Consider the following 17,212-nt stretch of genomic DNA (forward strand, 5'->3'; position numbering starts at 1 on the left):
TTTTAAGGGCACTAAGAGCCCAAGATGGTTTTACCTTCCAGCTCTTCACAGCTGTGGAAGTTCTAATCAGTCATCCAGCCTTGTAGGATATTTAACACACAAACAGCTCCTCCATCCACTTACTTACTCCCTAGGAACTTTAGTTTACACCAGTTATCTGATGTAAACTCCAGAGGCAGCATTGACATGGGGAGGGCCCAGTGCTCCAATTACTTCCTCCTGTGCCCATGTCTTAAGTTCATCAGCTCACGGCCACACACTGCACAGGAGCCTCAAAGCACAGCCTTGGGCAGTTCAGCCAAAACACAGTAGTTACATTTGCATGATAGTATTACTGACCTACTTTAATGAGTGTATATTTTTTATATTTTGAAAGTTTTTTAAGAATGATTGTTAATGAGCCATAGTTACTAAGGGACCTGTTAGCAAGTTACAAAGCCTCTTAAAGTTGTTTTTCTCATTTGGAGGTGTCTTTGCCTTTGCTATCCAAGGGCAGGGAAGCCTGTGCTCTCAGTCCTAGTGAACTGCCCAGGAGCATTTGCTCCCCAAGCTCCACAGCATGTCCAGCATTTCTGCAGAGTGTGCCTCTGTGCTCCTCCCACCCCTAACTTTTCTAGCCCTGGTGGATCCTGGTTAGGTGGTATCCGTTTCCATGGTGCTTATGTAGCAACCAGTCAGTGTTGAGAAGTCATGAAATTCCCATCAGGATTCACTTCTTTTGTTAAGTACTTCTTAGGTGTGGGGACTTTACTGTGTCTTTGTTAGAGTGCTCTTGGGTCTGCTTCCTGTTTGTGATGACATAGTCTGCTGGATTGCAGGGGCAGCTTTGCCATCATTGCGTATGAAATGTGGGAGAAGGGCAGCTTAGGTGAAGTAACATTGTGCTGTCTTTAGCCTAAGAATGATGAAGCTACACCGGCTACTGATTCTTCACCTAATCTTAATCGAGAAGAAGTGATCAAACTCCTTAGTATATTTGAGTCTCGTCTGTCGTTCCTTCTCCTTCAATCCATCAAACTGCTGTCATCATCTAAAAGGAAAATGAGGTAAATTACATGCTTATTTATTGAACCTTCTTTGCTAACACCTCACCTACGTAAAGAACATGAGTTCTCTCGATTGATGTAAAGAACGGTAGGTTGCATTTTTTATGTTGTGTGTGGAAAATGCAAAATTTTAAGTACTATTCCTTGTTAGGTATATTCATATTCATATTCATATGCACAGGATAAATACAATATTGGAGAGACAAGTATCCCTGGAATGAAGACCCTAAATTGTTTGTAGTAACACTTATAAGCATGTCTCTGATGTGAATTCAGGGCTGTGATGTGGCTCCTGAGGGCTAGTTGCTAGAGTCTCTGAGGCTGGGATGTTAGGAGGAGAGAAGAAGAATGAGGAGTGCGCAGGCAGGTATCCCAGGTTCCTCTGCGGATGTGTACTGTGTGCTCTTTCACCAGAGCCTTTCTTTTGGCATCAGTAACTTGAAATTGAGTACCAAGTACTACATCAGGAGCATGATAAAAAACACAAGTGTAGTCTAGCCCATATTACAAAACATGGAAAATAGATAAAAGTAAAAGAAAATGCACCCACATACATCATTATTACTAGTTTAAGTCTGTCTTACCATTTTATCCTGGGATACAGGTAATATTTGTCTTATATCTTAATTTATACACAGTGTGAATGTTATGTGCTTTTACAGCATTCAGCATTCTAGAAGTTTCACAACTATGACACAACACAGCCCATCACTCTTGCTTCTTGCTGACATTAAGCAAGCTGATCTTGTTCAGTGTCTGAGTTTTCTCTAAGTGCCTCTCTGATTCACAGTGGTCATTTCAAGCCCCCAATAAGATAGCCCCACACTATCATCTCTGCCCTGCTTCCTGGTCTCTGCTTATTACCATGTTCTGTTGTTTGCGCAGAAGTGTTGAAAACTGCTCATCTGTTAGGACGACAGAGTCTGGTTTGTCTCAGAGGTTTCACCTGACAGGTGTTGAGTTGAGTTCATTTTTATAACTTTTTTCATTTTTATAAGCTACAGTTGAGAATTTCTTCTTGCCAGGGCAACCTTCTGTATACCACAGGATGCAAGTTCTAACAATAGTAGATGCCCATAGCTAAAATTCCACCTCTGAGGTTTTAGTTAGCTGTAGTCAACTCTAGTTCAAAATATTAAATGGAAAATTTCAGAAGTAAACAGCTCATAAATGTTGTACACCATTCTGCATAGCCTGGTGAAGTACATGCTGTCTTAGGATGTAAACTATTCCTTTGACCGCCATATCTACACCATACACACGATTAGTCTACCTGTTAGTCATTTAGTAGCCTGCTTGATGATCATTGTGTTTTATAGTACTGGTGGCCTGTATTCATGTAATATCTGTCTGTCTTCATGATGGCCCCAAATCATGAGAGGGTGATGATGCTGACAATTTGAATATGCCAGCTTTAAGAGAAATGGGCCAACAGTTCTCAGTAAAGAAAGAAAACAGTTGGGCAGTGGTGGTACACCTCTTTAATCCTAGCACTCAGGAACAGAGAACCCTTTTTTGGTCATGAAAAACCAAGAAGAAAAAGAAAAGAAAACAGATAAGTGCTGGGGATTACTAATATCTGTGGTAATATTGCTAATCCTTGATTATGTTTACTATAAGCTTGGTTTATCATGGGGGGTATACTCTATATGGGGTTCAGGATACCTAGTTTCAGGATCTACCCAGAGTGTTAGAAGGTCCCTCCCTGACTAGGGACTGGGGTACATTTAGGGTGAGGTAGATCTGTGGAAGGTGATTCCTTACATCTGCCGTGCCCTTAGCTTTGTCCTGTCTTTCACACCATACTTCAGAGAGACTGACTTCACACACACTGGGTACTGCCACCCACATTCCATACAGCATCTCCTCCCATGCTCTCATTCTGTTTGGGAAGGGAGGACAGGGGAGCCAAGACTTAGTTGCTTGGCTCATACCTCAGTATTATACTCACCACTTCTGAGTAACTTTCTCTCTCCTAAGGAGAGCTTTTATTGGCGGAAGTCTTAAGTATGTAGCAAGGTATGTTAGTATGTTCACTATAGTTTAGCACATATATCCATCTTTTCGAAGAACCAGAAAGCAGAGTTAAATAACACATGTGGAGAAGGGGCTCTTGGCTTTTATTGCCTAAAAACTAATTGCAGGTAGGTTTTTAAGATTTACTGTTGTGTCCACAAAGTAGCAGTATATATAAGATCATGTGAGCTAATTCAATGATTTTTCATAAATCAGTGGTTTGAGTGATTGGCTGACAGGTGGTAATTTGAGTCTTTTGTCATGTTTTATATCACAATAGTCCTATGAATGACCTAAGTAAGTTTTATTTCTGATCAGGTTATTAATATTGAAGAAAAATTATTTATTTGGTTTTTCAAGGCAGTTTATCTATGTAGCCCTGGCTGTCCCAAACTCACTTTGTAGACCAGGCTGGCCTCAGAGATCTACCTGCCTCTGCCTCCTGAGTGGTGGGATTAAAGGCATGAACCATCACACCCAGCTAGTTTAGATTAAAATTTTTTAATCTAAAGTTTTTGTGCAGGCTGCATGTCCTTTGAGCTGATTTGTTTTTCAACTTTGCTAAGGAAGAGACATGATACTGTGGCAGGTTTGCAGCAGAGCACTGTGGTTACTAAGTCAGTGACTTGGTTGTGTTTCACTCATGTGCAGGTGAAAACAGCTAGTAGTTTCATTGAAATTTGAAAGAATTAGACCTAGTTATCTCCTTTGAGAGTAGAGGAAGTCAGAATGTGACTGTGACAGAATGTTATTAGTTTGTCTTATTTTGACTGCTGTTTCTCCCACTTAGCCTGAGGCTAAGAAAGTGAGTTTAGTAATTGAAAAGCCTAACTTAGGTTCCCAGTAATTATAGTGAAATCTAAGAAAATTAAGATTAAATTTCGATTTGAAAATTTTCATTTTCAAGCTGTTTGTTGAGTGTGCTTCATGATATGACAACTATGTAGGTGCTATTGGACAAAATGTAAATTTTGTTTATTAAGTTGTAGAAAATTTATTCTACTTTGGGTTAAGAATTGAGCTTTCCTTATCACTTATTTTAGTAGTCACTGCTGTAGCAGAGTGGGGCTTTAGGATTTGAGATGAAAAGCTATAAAAAGTAGTCTCTGGGAATCCTGGAGCCCTTTCTTGTAGTACAGAGGACAAATTAATAACTTCATGGACTGTCCTGAGACAAATACATTAAGTATTTAGTTGAGTAAAGTGGTAAATAAGGCACATCAGCTAATTATCTTAAGAGGAAAAAGATTTATTTGACATGATGGAGCCTGTGAACAGTGATTTTAGTTCAGTGGGTAACAAGAGGTTAAGAAAAAGCATGAGCTGTACAAATGGGAAGACGTTGAATCAGGAATCTGAGGCCAGAGTGCAGCTGCTGGTTGGGATGTGGGTTGGTGAGTGAAGCAATGGCCACCTAGCCTCTCCATGCCCTCACCAGCCGCAACTCCCACTCTACTCTCTCAAAGGCATATATTCTTTGACCATGTTTTCGTGGTCGCTCACTCTGCCTTCTCTCAGTGCCCCTGCCACTGAGGCGGTGGTCTGTGTGTGATTCACTGAGCAGCCACAGGGAAGTGCAGCTGCTCTATAAAGTGCACGTTGTTTCTGACCTCTCCCTCTATCCCCTTTACCTGTCTAACTCCAGCAGTAACACTGAGGAAGATACAGTCCTCCAAACCAACAAGCAGATTTACTCTCAGCTTTTGAGAGCAACTGCCAACAGAAACTCAACTCTGCTGGAAAGAATTGAAGTCATCATCTGTTTGCTGGAACAGCTTGCCTCTGGGAGCAGCGGGTCAAGTGGCAGTGCTGTCCCCTGACCCAAAGTTGTACCTGAGGACTCTGTCAGTGCCTTCCCAACCCAGAGCTGTTCTGACTACTCGGTGCTGAGCATTATTAAATATGAGGAGATGCCATTTAAACAAGTCAACAGTGGAGACTCGTTTCCCACAGCAGGCAGAGGACGTGGGTAGCTTTGGCTTCTTCCTTTGAAGGTGAAAAACCAGAATGGAACCAAAAGCTTCCCGGTGTATTTCCTAGAAAAGTACATGGTTCCACAGTGATAGCAGACTTCCTATGATGAGATTACACTTGCAGATAGTCTTCAAGTATGTTAAAACACCAGATGGAAGATGAGATTATTTGGGATAAAATGTTACTTTGGCTAAGAAAACTTTTATCCAAGTGACTTTACGGGTTCAAATGGCTAGTAGAAACTCTGCACATCAGCATTTCCTTCTAAATTGCACAAAAAGTGTACCCTCTAAGCTGGAGTGCAGGATTTTTCGAAGACTGGTAATTGTGCAGGTCTCTATTCAGTGCATGCTCTGAAAGGACTCACTTTTCTTTGACTTATGTGACATTGGTAAAGAATAGGTACTATCTTTTTTTTTTTTTTTTTTTTTTTTCATTTTAAACTTGAAACTGTGAATAAGGTAAGAGAACTATTTTGAATAAATAAGCTATTTATTTAACATACCTTGGTATTTCCCACTTGCATTCTTCACACTGCTGTGATTTGATTTGCTTGTGATTAGCAAAACTTGACAAAGTACAACTTAGATAATAATGTTCAAGGTAAAGGTCTGCCACCTATTCATGCTCCTGGAACATTCTGCTTGTGCCATGCTGCTCTGGGGATCTTGCCCACTTGCATGCATTCATCCTCTTGTTACCAAAGCTGACTGCATATGGGGCTGTGACTAATAGTTTCAAGGAAGTGTGCAGCATGTAAACCAAGCAGACTCTTCTGCTTGGGTGACACTCTGGTGTCCAGTCACTGTGCAACCTCTCCTACACCAGCACGCCTGCAGCTATGGTTTTCTCTCACTTCAGCTGGCCTCCATTATAACAAAGGTAGATTCTCTAGCCATTTGTCTAGTTCTTGTTTGGTTTGCATTGTCCTTGGAGCACATTTTGGTCTGTTTACAAAAATTAATCACTGAAACCCTTTAAGTTTTGGTGAAATTGTAAAGCTTTTGAACCAACTCAGCAGTCCCATTTCAGGACTACTGTGTTTGTTTGCCCCTGCAGTGAGTGTGAACACAGTAACATACAGCCCTTCCTTGACCTGGCTGCTTCCACTGAGCATAGCACCTCTGGAGCAGATGAACTCAACAGGATTTCCCCCTGCTTCCCTAGAAATGAGCTGGGGTGTTAGGACTGCTTGTCTCCTAGCCCTTCTCTTAACTGAGAAGCCTTCAGCTAGAAGGAAGATGGTTTTCAACCAAGGAAGTAGAAATTTGCCTCTTTCCCTTGTCATAGCAATAACATGAAAATTTCTGCAGGAAAAAATAAAAGATCCTTCTCAAATGTGTTGTAATTACTTTTGTTGGTTTAAATTAAAGTTTCCTGAAGTACATGTGTTTTAGCTGTTCCTTTAGAAGACTCTGTGGCCTGACCACTCAGGTTTCTGAACCTTGTTCAGTTAATTTCATTGTCCAGATACCATTGCTGTGTGACAGTGGCTTTGTGTGTTAAGAAGTTGTAAGCCAGCTGGGCAATGATACGCACCTTTGATCTCAGTACTCTCACTTGGGAGGCAGAAGCAGGCCAGCCTGGTCTCTAGAGTGAGGTACAGGAAAGCCAGGGCTACACAGAGAAACTCTGTCTTGAAAAAAACAAACCAAAACAAAAAAAATCATAATCCCTATTGTGTAGAAGATAAAGGATAATGCCTGTCCTAGATTAGGAAAATTAGTTACCCATCTAGCTTCCAGAGCCCTGTTGTGGCGTGGCCTGGCCTGCAGGACATAAACAATTGTTTACAGCTTTGCAGGGAGAGAAGACCACCAGGCCAATTAGGGTGAGCCAGAAAGGCCATGCATTCAGAGCCACAGCCAGTTAAGGGTGAGCTGTGTGCACAGACAAGTTGCATTTGGCAGCAGGAGGCGACCACTGCAGGGTGCAAAGATGCAGGCCTGTCTGCTGTGCCAGACAGACAAGACTAAGACACATTGGGACCTTTGGTTCATGTCAAATGTTAAACACGTCATTATGATGTGTTGTGTAGTATAGTTAATTTCAATTCTGTGTCCTACCCTAGACCAGTACTCAGTTTAAGTGCTGTGAAAGCAAGCCATTTCTGTACCACACAATGCTGTGACTACTGGTGGTGCTATTGGGATGGCAGAGGTCATGTGAAATTGAAAAGATGGGGATTCCCTAGGGCAAATTATTTGATGTTTCTAAAAGATACTTTTTCCCCAAGTAACTGATCCTTAAATTTATTTTTAAAGTTCAAGTAATGCTTTCTTTTTCAGTTTTAGCCTGGGAAGCCATATTTGCTTTAGCCACGAAGAATCTGGTTGGTTTTCTTTGCAAAGAAGTCTGACTTTCTCTTAGAGCTGTTTCTAAGTCCTAGCACTGTCTGAATTGTCCTGATCTCATTACATGTTCAGTGTAGAGGTATGAACATCACAAACATCCAACCACTTCTCTGAAATGGATTTTTTGGGAAATAAGCCATTCAGAGGAAGCTGAACATTCTGTTGTCTGTCCTTGTCGCTAACTACTTTCCAGTATGAGTTGCCTTTGAAAAAGAAGACAGAGCTGTGTGCATAAGAGTAGTAAGCTGAGTCGATGTTTCTGAATGGATGGTTTTGTGGCATTATTGCTGGAAACACGTGGCTCATCTTCTTTGGATAAGAATTAAGTACTTGGTTTTGGTTGACATCAAAAGCAAATACCTGCAGAGTAAAGCAGATGTACACTTTTCTGAGGATTGTTGACTCTGAACTTACAACAGCATCTTGATTTAATCTGACTTTGCACTGAATTCTGTAGACATGAATTAAGTTCTAAGTATTTTCCCATCTGGTGATCTGCCATTGTTTGTGTAGATCTGAAGTAATGAGAACATCTTTCAACTAAGAATTTGGATCTAGTGATACTTACTAGAGACTCCTTGAAGAAGTAAATTAACTGCTGCCTCCGCTCATAAAAGGCAGTGTCCAGGGGACTGGGGACACCAGGGAAGCCTTCTGAAATCAATTTGGGATACCTCCTTCCTTGTTCATCTTCTGTGTGTGCCTGGTCATTCTCGCTGTCATATCTCCAGTATTGATTTCCTGAGAGCCAACCCAAAACTGTCAATGTGGTTTATTAATACCAGACCACAAGAAACATGGCATGGGCCAGAGATACAACCCAGGACTCCTGAACGCCGGCCACCCAAGTGAGACTTCACCCACCATCCCATGACAAACTGGCGTGCCACTTCATGTCATTCCAAAGGGTAGCTTCCAATAGGACCTAAGTCAGCCCTGTGGGTGCTCTTCCATGATTCCAGAGAAAGAAAAGTTTTCTCACTCAACTATCTCCTTAGGCCTCTCATGACTTTTCAGTTTGACCCCACTGTTTGTCCTGCCCATCATTGCTGTCTTAGAATGCTAGATGCCTCTCAGTGAAAGCCCACAAACCTCATGGAATATCTTGAGTCTTAGTCTACAGACCTTTTGTGGTGGTTTGAAAGAAAATGGCATCCAAAGGAATGGCACTATTAGGTGTGACTTTGTTGGTGTAGGTGTGGCCTTGTGGGAGGAAGTGTGTCATTATCGAGGTGGGCTTTGAGGTCTCCTTTGCCCAAACTATGCTTAGTGTGGTAGAGAGTTCACTTCCTGTTGCCCACAGATGTAGATGTAGAACTCTCAGCTCCTTCTCCAGCACAATATCTGCCTGCATGCCTCCATGTTCCGTCATGCTGTTAACAGACATGGGCTGGGCAGTGGTGGTGCATGCCTGTAATCCCAGCACTCGGGAGGCAGAGGCAAAGGCAGGTGGATCTCTGAGTTTGAGGCCAGCCTGGTCTACAGAGCTAGTCCAGGACAGGCTCCAAAGCTACAGAGAAACCCTGTCTCGAAAAACAAACAAAAAAGAGTTGCTGTGGTGGTCATGGTGTCTCTGCACAGCAACAGAAACTCTGAGATATCATTCTTTTCCATGTTGGAGGCATCTAGCCACATTTACTCATTTGGTGACGTAGGAGCCTTCCTAAGATCAGGATACAGCCCACCCTGAGCCTGCAGTCTTGCCTAAGCAAACAGGAAAGCCAGTGGTCACCAGCACTTAACAATGAAACCTTGGTAAGTGCTGGGAACATCCTGAGTGCAAGTTGAGGAAGAGAAATAGAGCCACGCCCGAAGCAGTTACCTTTAAAAAAGTATCGTTCATCTTTTCCCCACGACCAGACATGGACGAAGGCATCGATGCTTTGCATGGGGATTCCACGCCAGCCAGTGAGAATTTGGAGAGGGTCCCCATAGCGAGTCCTGTTGTTACGGTTTTCATAGAGCCAGTACCAGCTACTTCGGAAGAAGTAGGTGTTGAACCTCACCCTCACCTCACCATATTGGTTCCTCTCTTTGCGAATCCAGTCAAACACTGTATCAAATGATCCCTCACATGATCCTGGGAAGAGAAGAAATAATTCCAGCCATTTGTCACTGCAAACAGCAGCATTCATAGTTGTCTCGAATGGGGCTGACTATGTGGCTAGCACTTCCTGTTGGGACGCCCTAAAGAAGCACATAGAGACTGCACAGGGAGTAGGCTGTTTTAGAAAGCCACTCACAGGGTTCCCAGACCCAGTCTGGATGCAGTTCTGTGACCACCCTAGTGTAGCTGGCCCATGCCTCTTGTTGGTCCATCTGATCTCAGGAGAGGAAAGACTTTGGATTTGGTTCTGGACACACAAGCAGCCATGTCTCCACTGGGGGGAGGTCATGTGGTTGCAACAGGTGTTGAATGTCAAGAATGGGAGCACATGAGAGCAGAACTGGGATGGGATCTGTGAGGGCCTAGGAATGGAGATGCTTTCCCTGTCTTGGGCATCTGTGCTGTCACCAACCAGTTTCAGTTCTTTTTTGTTTTTGTTTTTGTTTTTTTTTTTTTTCTTTTTAATGTGGAGCTGAGGATCGAACCCAGGGCCTTGCACTTGCTAGGCAAGCACTCTACCACTGAGCTAAATCCCCAACCCCCAGTTCTTTTTCTTAAAAAATTAATTTTTTAATTACATGTATGTGTGTGGGTGCCCATTCCTGGAGCTGAAATTGCAGATAGTTGTGGGTGCTGAGAATTAAACCTCTGGAAGGTTGGAAGGCACTCTTAACTGCTGAGCCACCTCTCTACCCACCATTTGTATTAAACAGCAATAGGTGCCTGGCATAACAACTGAAAGTTTGTGGTGAAGCTGATGTCCAGAATCACAGCTTCTTACAGTGGCTCTGCATCCACACAGCTCCGTGATGCCAAGGTATGGGAGCTCTGTGTGTCTAAAAGCCACGATGTCCTCTGTCCTCACCTGTGTGTAAGGAGTGGAGAGGAAAGGCACAAAGGGATTGTTGATTTTCACCTGTGGTTGTCTGTCTGTGGTCTAGTGTGATCACTTTAAGAGCCTGCAGATGGAGCTTGGGGTTATCCCTTCAGCCATACAACCTGTGCACTTTGGGGACCAGCCTCCAAGTGAACGTTGAGTGGAGCCTGCTGGCTCGGCTGGATCTGCCCTAGATCCATCTTACCATATAGTCTTTGAATTGCTTTCCTGTCTGACCAGTCCAACTCAAACGCAGGCTCCTGGGGAATGTAGTTTGGTTGCATTATGGATCCCGCCCTGTAGGTGTGAGGCAATCCAAGGACATGGCCAATTTCATGGACAGCTACCTAGGAGGGGAACACAAACCACAGGTGTGGAACCAAACCTCAGACTCTGATGATGCTGGGACCTATCACTAAATTATAGCGGTCTGGCCTATGCCCTGTGCAGAGTAGTGCTTGCTTAGGAGAGAAACAGGGTGAGTACTGGGGAACCACCATCAGAGACTTGCTAAACTTTCTAGAAGGTTATGCACACACCAAGGAAAAGCTGGGTTTCTGAACTTGTGCTAGGTGCTTTGCCTTCCCACCAGAGCAGCTGGAGCCTCTTACTTTGAGAAGGCTGATGCCCGTGTCACTGGAGAGAGGGGTGAAGTGCTCATCATCATCAAAGTGGATCTCACCCAGACGCCAGGCATGTGCAAACTCCTGTCCACTCCCGTCAAACACCCTCGGACAACCCAAGTGCCGGCCTGGTGTGGGAAGAGGGGTGGGTAGCAGTGAATGAAGGTGCCCATCTTAAGTCCCTTTCTGGCAGCACAAACTTTGACGATACCAGTCTCCAGGAGCTAGTGCAGCAATGGGCTCTGTGTAAGGTCCATGGAAGCAGACGGAGCTGCTGGGTGTCTGTGAACAGTGTGGCTATAAAGTCTAGAAACAAGCTGGGTGCAGTGGTGCACACCTTTAATCCCAGCTCTCAGGAGGCAGAGGCAGGTGGAGTTCTGGTTTCTGAGGACAGCCCAGTTTACAGAGCAAGTTCCAGGATAGCCAGGGCTACACAAATAACAAAAAGACTAGAAACATCTGGATACTAACTGGTGTGTGTGTGTGTGTGTGTGTGTGTGTGTGTGTGTGTGTGTGTGATGCCAGAGCTGATGGAGGAGACATTTCGAGCTGGATCACTATAATGGGGAAGACCTCAAGGTCACTGTCTCTTACCTCTATACTTTTATAACAAACCATGTCTTGTGTACTCTAGAATTAGGAAATTGAGAGAGAGAGAGAGAGAGAGAGAGAGAGAGAGAGAGAGAGAGAGAGAGAGAGAGAGAGAGAGCGCCAGAGAGAGCGCAGCAAGGTAGATGGGAACACCTTGGACCACCAGATGGACCATGGGAGTCAGGGTATTCATTCAGTCTGCCAGCAAGTAGGCTGTACCCACTGCTGTTCCATGAGCTCAGGAGAATGGGTGGGTGATGGGCTAGGATGGGCTAGGATGGCAAGTGAAACCCAACAGCGAAGACCTTAGAATCTACGGAGAGCAGATGCTACCCCCTCCCTTGGATGTCATCTCTGAAGAAGCCCAGCAGGTAGGAGCTGGAACCACATCACTCTGGAGGACAAGGCAATCAAGTTGTGATTGGCCCAGGTTGCCCTAGACATGATACTGGTCATGAGGCCTTGGTGGAAGACTCAGAGGTGGCCTGCAGAGTAGGCAGGAAGGGATCCTGAGTCTGTACCCCTCTTACCTCTCCCAAAACCCAGCTTTATATCCACCATGGTGCTGGGGCCAGTGAGGTCCTCCCGGAAGTCCAGTGGCGTCACCTCACTCCACATCCTGAAGGCCAGTCTAAAGATATACCTCTGCTCTTCCACAGAGAGCTGGCTGCTGTAGGCATCCCCCACCAGCCTCCAGGTCAGTGTCTTCTTGGAGAAGGCCCTGCTGGGCCCAGTGTCTGAGGTGCCTTCATGTTGCCCACCTGGCTCGGGCAGCAGCATTTGAAGGAAGCGCTTTTGTCGGGCCCTGGGCCGGAGACCTAAAGGGGTTGGCAGGGCAGCCTGAGGTGGCAGCTTTGTGTCAGGGATGCCGCAGCGTGGCCTGTTCATAGCTGCCAGTGTAGGTGAGTCTAGTTCCCCACTGGCTGGCAATCTGTTCGCTTTCTGGAATCTACGCACGGCTTGAGCCAAGGTGGAGCCCACAGGGACCCCTGCTGACTCCTTTGGGCGAGGCTCCTCTGACCAGCCATATTTCAAGAGGAATCTCTGTGGGAAAGAAAAGCCCTGAATTCATAGGTTGCCAGGATTTTTCCTGAGCTGTAGCGGTTATGGATGAGCACGAGAATACAGAGCAGAGTCCGGGATGAAGGACAGTATCCAGGGCCTACCAGAGTGACGTCATGGGTGCCACATGCCCTGTGGAGGAGCAGAGTTGAAGCAGGTCAGCTAGAGGGAAGGGGTCATGACAAAGGGAAGAGGTCAAGGCTGGAGGTGGGTGCACACTTCGGGCTGAGGGGCTGAGAGTGAAGCCCGCCCTGGAAGCTGGAATTCCTTAATTCCCAGGGACTGGGCAAGAGTCATTCTGAGAGTCTGGAGGGCTTCTAGCATGCAAGGACAGGGTAGGCAGGGGCAGCAGGGGTGTCCCTTGGCATCTGAGGCAAGCTTGACCCATCATCCCTTCTCACTGCCCTCCACCATGGGGGTGCCCTGGAGCCAGGAGTTTAGGGGGAAATCTTGATCATCTGTCTGCTTGTGGTGCCTGGTAACCACCAGACTGCAGGGGCTGTCGAGGGGCAAGAGGTCTGCTCAAACCCACTCCTACTGCAACCCATGACTCTAGAGAAAGGGAGCTGGGATCTTTTGTCGGTGAATGCCACTCAATAGCAGGGTGCAGGGAATCTTTGTGGTGGCTCTCATCTCTCTGTGTGCTCAGACTGGCGGAGGCCAACCAAGGGACACCGTCAGCACAGTGCCTGACAGCAGCACATGCTCACATTCGAATGTCCTCTGACATTTAAAGCTGCTCTCTGCACAGGGCTGATCTCGCCTAGACACTGATGCTACAAGGATTAACCATCAGATGGAGCTAGGTGCAGCTCAGTGGTAGAGGCGCGCCTGGCTTGTGCAAGGCCCCAGGTGTCATTCCCAGCTTTACAAAGACGACACCAGGTTAGGCAGGCTCTCCATCTCTGCACAGCCATCCTTGTGTTAAGCTCTGGCCTCTACGTACGTGTGTGTGTGTGTATGTGTGTGCGTGTGTGTGTGTGTATGTGTGTGCGTGTGTGTATGTGTATGTGTGTGTGTATGTGTGTGTACGTGTGTGTGTGTGTATGTGTGTGTGTGTATGTGTGTGTGTATGTGTGTGTGTACGTGTGTGTGGTGTATACTGCCTGTGACTGCAGATGCTGCTACTCTTACCTGAGCAGCACGGAGGTCGGCAATGGGCTTGGCCTGGCTCAGAGGAGATGGCTCCAGGTCCGAACGGTCCCGGCTGTGGAAAAGCCTTTCAGGCTGGGTGGGCTGGGGTGCAACCAGCCAGCAGAGCAGCAGTGTCAGACGCAAGACAGAGGCAGCAAGCATGGCTCCACTGGGACTCTGGTCCTACCTTGCTGCGTCCCCGTCTCCCCTCCTATGGAGCAGGACATGGCGGGACCCTTTTATAAGCAAGCACTCATTCTTCACCCAGCTCTGAAGTGTGCCTGCTAGGAAGCTGCTTCTGAGGCCCCGGGTGAGCTGCCTTTGAAGACCCCAGGGCCACTTTTCTCATGGGTGTAAGAACTCCTCTTCCTTCAGTCTGTGGATTGCTCTCCTGTGTTGACTTTCCTGGTTGAGTTTGCTCCTAAATGAACTGAGGGAGACGTGCTGAATGCGTCCACCTGTGCTGCTCTGAAGGCCCAACCTAAGCCCTAACAACATGCCTTTTAGGAGTGGGCCTGCAGCTTTAAAACCATACCCCCCAGTTTGCTCCTATTGGGGTCTCTTTTTGCTAAGTGGTCTGGGGCTTCGAGCATGTTAATTTGTTTCTAGACTTCGTTTTCATTTTTCTTCTTGCTGGTTGTATATATATATATACATGTCTAGGGTCGGCAAGATGGCTCAGAAGGTGAAGGCAATTGCTGCCAGCCCAATGACCTAAGTTCAATCCCTGGCCCCACATGGTAGGAGAAAACCAATTCCTGCAAGTTGCTCTCTCATCTCCATGAGCATACTCACTGCTCGCTGCCCAAATAAATAGTAAATAAATTCTGTAACTTAAAAAATAGAGTGTCTAATCAGCATATAGAAAAGCAAAATTTAAAACCAGCACAAGAAAAGGAGATGGAGTTCCTGCAGTGGGGCAGTGCCATGGTGAATATCCTTGCAGACACAGGTGTGTGTCTATGGAGAAGTGTATGCATTGGGTCACACCTCCACACAAGCCCTGGGTTCCTGAGTGTTCTTGGATACAGGTATGTTTTGTGGAGTCCCAGTCTGTGGTCAGTGAGTCAATGTGAGGATAAACTAGAATCCACTGAGGCCTACAACATACTACATACAGCCTGAGGGAATAAGAGGCAGCCCTTTAGGCCCTGGAGTCTAGAGCTGAGCCTGGACTCTCATGTCCCCATCTGCACCCAAGCCCTGCCTTGCCCCTCTTGAGGCCTTGCTGTGACCAGGGCCATTTGGCACCAGGGACTGAAGACCATTCATGAGGCATTTATAATTTGGAGACAACATTCAGTAAATACCCTCCCCGCCAGATGGTGAGGACCCTCCTGTTCTGCTGCCTGTCAGTGTGTCTGTCTCTCCTCCAGCTTCCCTAGGAGCAGTGGAACCCCTTTCCACCCATCTCTTCCACTTCTTTTTAAACTCTGCCTCGGCTGCTTTCTCTCCTTCCTCCCCACTCTGCACCTGCCATGGTGAGTCCAGCATCCGACAGTGAATGCTTCTCATTGCCAAGTGTTGAGCCTGTTCTAGAGCCCTGAAATGGTGACTTTTGAAGATGCTGCTGTCCCCTAGCCTGCTTTCTTCTGGAGAGGACGTACCTGCCCTTTCACTACATTCTGCTCTAAGGCGACCACTGTCAGAAGGTTCACAGGTGATTCCTGCACCGTGTGCATCTGTGGTCACTAGGTGACCTGTCAACAGCCTCCAGCCTTGGAAACACTGGAAGAAAGGAAATGGTATAGAGGCTGGAGAGATGGCTCAGTGGTTAAGAGCACTGTCTACTCTTCCAGAAGATCTGGGTTCAATTCCCAGCACCTAGGAGACAGCTCACAGCTGCCTGTAGCTCCAGTTCCAGGGGATCTGACAGCTTCTCACAGACATGCATGCAGGCAAAATACCAATGTACATAAAACATAAACTGTATTAGCCGGGTAGTGGTGGCACATGCTTTTAAGCCCAGCACTGGGAAGGCAGAGGCAGGCGGATCTCTGTGAGTTCATGGCCAGCCTGGTCTATAGAGTAAGATCCAAGTCAGGCATCAAAACTATACGGAGAAACCCTGTCTTGAAAAAATCAAGAAAAAAAAACCTTAAATTATTTTTTAAAATGGAATAGAAATATGTTCACTGAGTGTACTGAGAGAAAACATGCTCCAATGGTGTAGTATTCTACCAAACAAGGTATTTCTATGGAAATTTTAATTGTATGTAATTTTAAAGTTTTGTTCCTCACAGCCTTGCCTTAGCCAAAAGTACAGAAATGAAACAAACCTTTCTAGTGTGTGTCCACTTGTATATAATGTGTTTGGTGTGTGGGTGTGTATGTGAATGTCAGAGGACAACTCTGTGGGATCACATCTGTCACCATTATGTGTTCCAAGAACTGAACTCAGGTTGCCAAGGCTTTTATGGTGTGGGTCTAAAAACAGACTATCAAGGCCAACTGGCACCGCTAACATGGCAGCCTGTGATCAGGGCTCCTCTCCTGCTGCGCCTCAGCTCCACAGGGCCAGTCTGCTGCGGCATAAACTCCCTGTTCCTTGCATGATGGGATGATACTGTAATGTGATAGTGCCTTTCAGAAAGGGCAGTGTGTGGGTACAGCTCCTGGCCCCAAGGCTCCCGCACATCTGATTCAATGCTTTCAGGACACCTAAGGCTGCACGTGAAGGTGCTGCCAGCCTCCTTAGCACTGACTGTGGTGTTTGTTCTTCCCTCAAGAATAGGCTAGCCGGGCAGTGGTGGCACACGCCTTTAATCCCAGCACTCGGGAGGCAGAGGCAGGGGGATCTTTGTGAGTCTGAGGCCAGCCTGGGCTACCAAGTGAGTTCCAGGAAAGATGCAAAACTACACAGAGAAACCCTATCTCGAAAAAACAAAACAAACAAACAAACAAAAAACAAAAACAAAACAAAAAGAATAGGCATCCTCCACAGAAAAGGGTCCTTGAGAATGGGGGTGGGGTGGGGTTGAATGTTAACAGTGAGATGTGACTCTCAAATCAGAAAGTCTGTATGAGGCTCTGATGCTATGTAAACAAGCAGGGCTCACCACAGCACCTGTGCTGAAGGCCCTATTCACGTATGAAGCTCTTCTCAGTTACTGCTTAGCTCAGTGTGGCCTGCAAATCCAAAGGGCACTCATATCCTTGTAAGGCCCCCGCCATTAGCTGTGCCACCTTGAAACCAGCAACAGTGGAAGGAACATGTTTAGGAATAGGGTCGTATTGAAGTAGGAAGCCAGAGACCACAGTTCCCCAGTTCCCTTCCCAGGGCACACCCCAGTGATTCTAGGCCTTCCTATAAGGCCCCATCTCTTTCAGGATTTATTTTCTTCTCAAGATTATGTGTATGTGTGTGTGGAGAGGGGGTATGTCTACATGAGTGCAGATCCTGTGAAAGCCAGAAGAGGAAGGTGTGG

The 17,212-nt window shown here is 46.1% G+C and overlaps 2 protein-coding genes across 4 annotated transcripts in view; one reads left to right on the forward strand and one right to left on the reverse strand.

Moving 5' to 3' along the window:
• Edrf1 (erythroid differentiation regulatory factor 1) overlaps window positions 1–5,437 on the forward strand; it is a 34,682-nt gene extending 29,245 nt beyond the window's left edge. For both annotated transcript variants that reach the window (XM_036196610.1, XM_036196617.1), the window contains 2 exons: window positions 895–1,046; window positions 4,708–5,437. In XM_036196610.1, the coding sequence (XP_036052503.1) occupies window positions 895–1,046; window positions 4,708–4,882 (327 nt within the window). In that variant the 3' untranslated portion in view covers window positions 4,883–5,437. The remainder of the gene's footprint in view (window positions 1–894; window positions 1,047–4,707) is intronic.
• A 1,254-nt stretch (window positions 5,438–6,691) lies between these two features.
• Window positions 6,692–14,184, reverse strand: Mmp21 (matrix metallopeptidase 21). 2 transcript variants are annotated; one of them, XM_036204034.1, is made up of 7 exons: window positions 13,785–14,184; window positions 12,119–12,632; window positions 10,986–11,125; window positions 10,580–10,721; window positions 9,213–9,470; window positions 7,959–8,131; window positions 6,692–7,750 (listed from the first exon to the last, which is right to left on the reverse strand). In XM_036204034.1, the coding sequence occupies exons 1-7, from the start codon at window positions 13,944–13,946 to the stop codon at window positions 7,451–7,453; spliced, it is 1,689 nt and encodes a 562-aa protein (XP_036059927.1). In that variant the 5' UTR covers window positions 13,947–14,184; the 3' UTR covers window positions 6,692–7,450. The 2 variants fall into 2 exon arrangements, with proteins under 2 accessions (XP_036059927.1, XP_036059932.1); XM_036204039.1 differs by lacking the exon at window positions 7,959–8,131.
• Window positions 14,185–17,212: the final 3,028 nt, after the last annotated feature.

The sequence above is a fragment of the Onychomys torridus genome, chromosome 1 (assembly GCF_903995425.1).
Source record: "Onychomys torridus chromosome 1, mOncTor1.1, whole genome shotgun sequence".
NCBI lineage: Eukaryota > Metazoa > Chordata > Mammalia > Rodentia > Cricetidae > Onychomys > Onychomys torridus.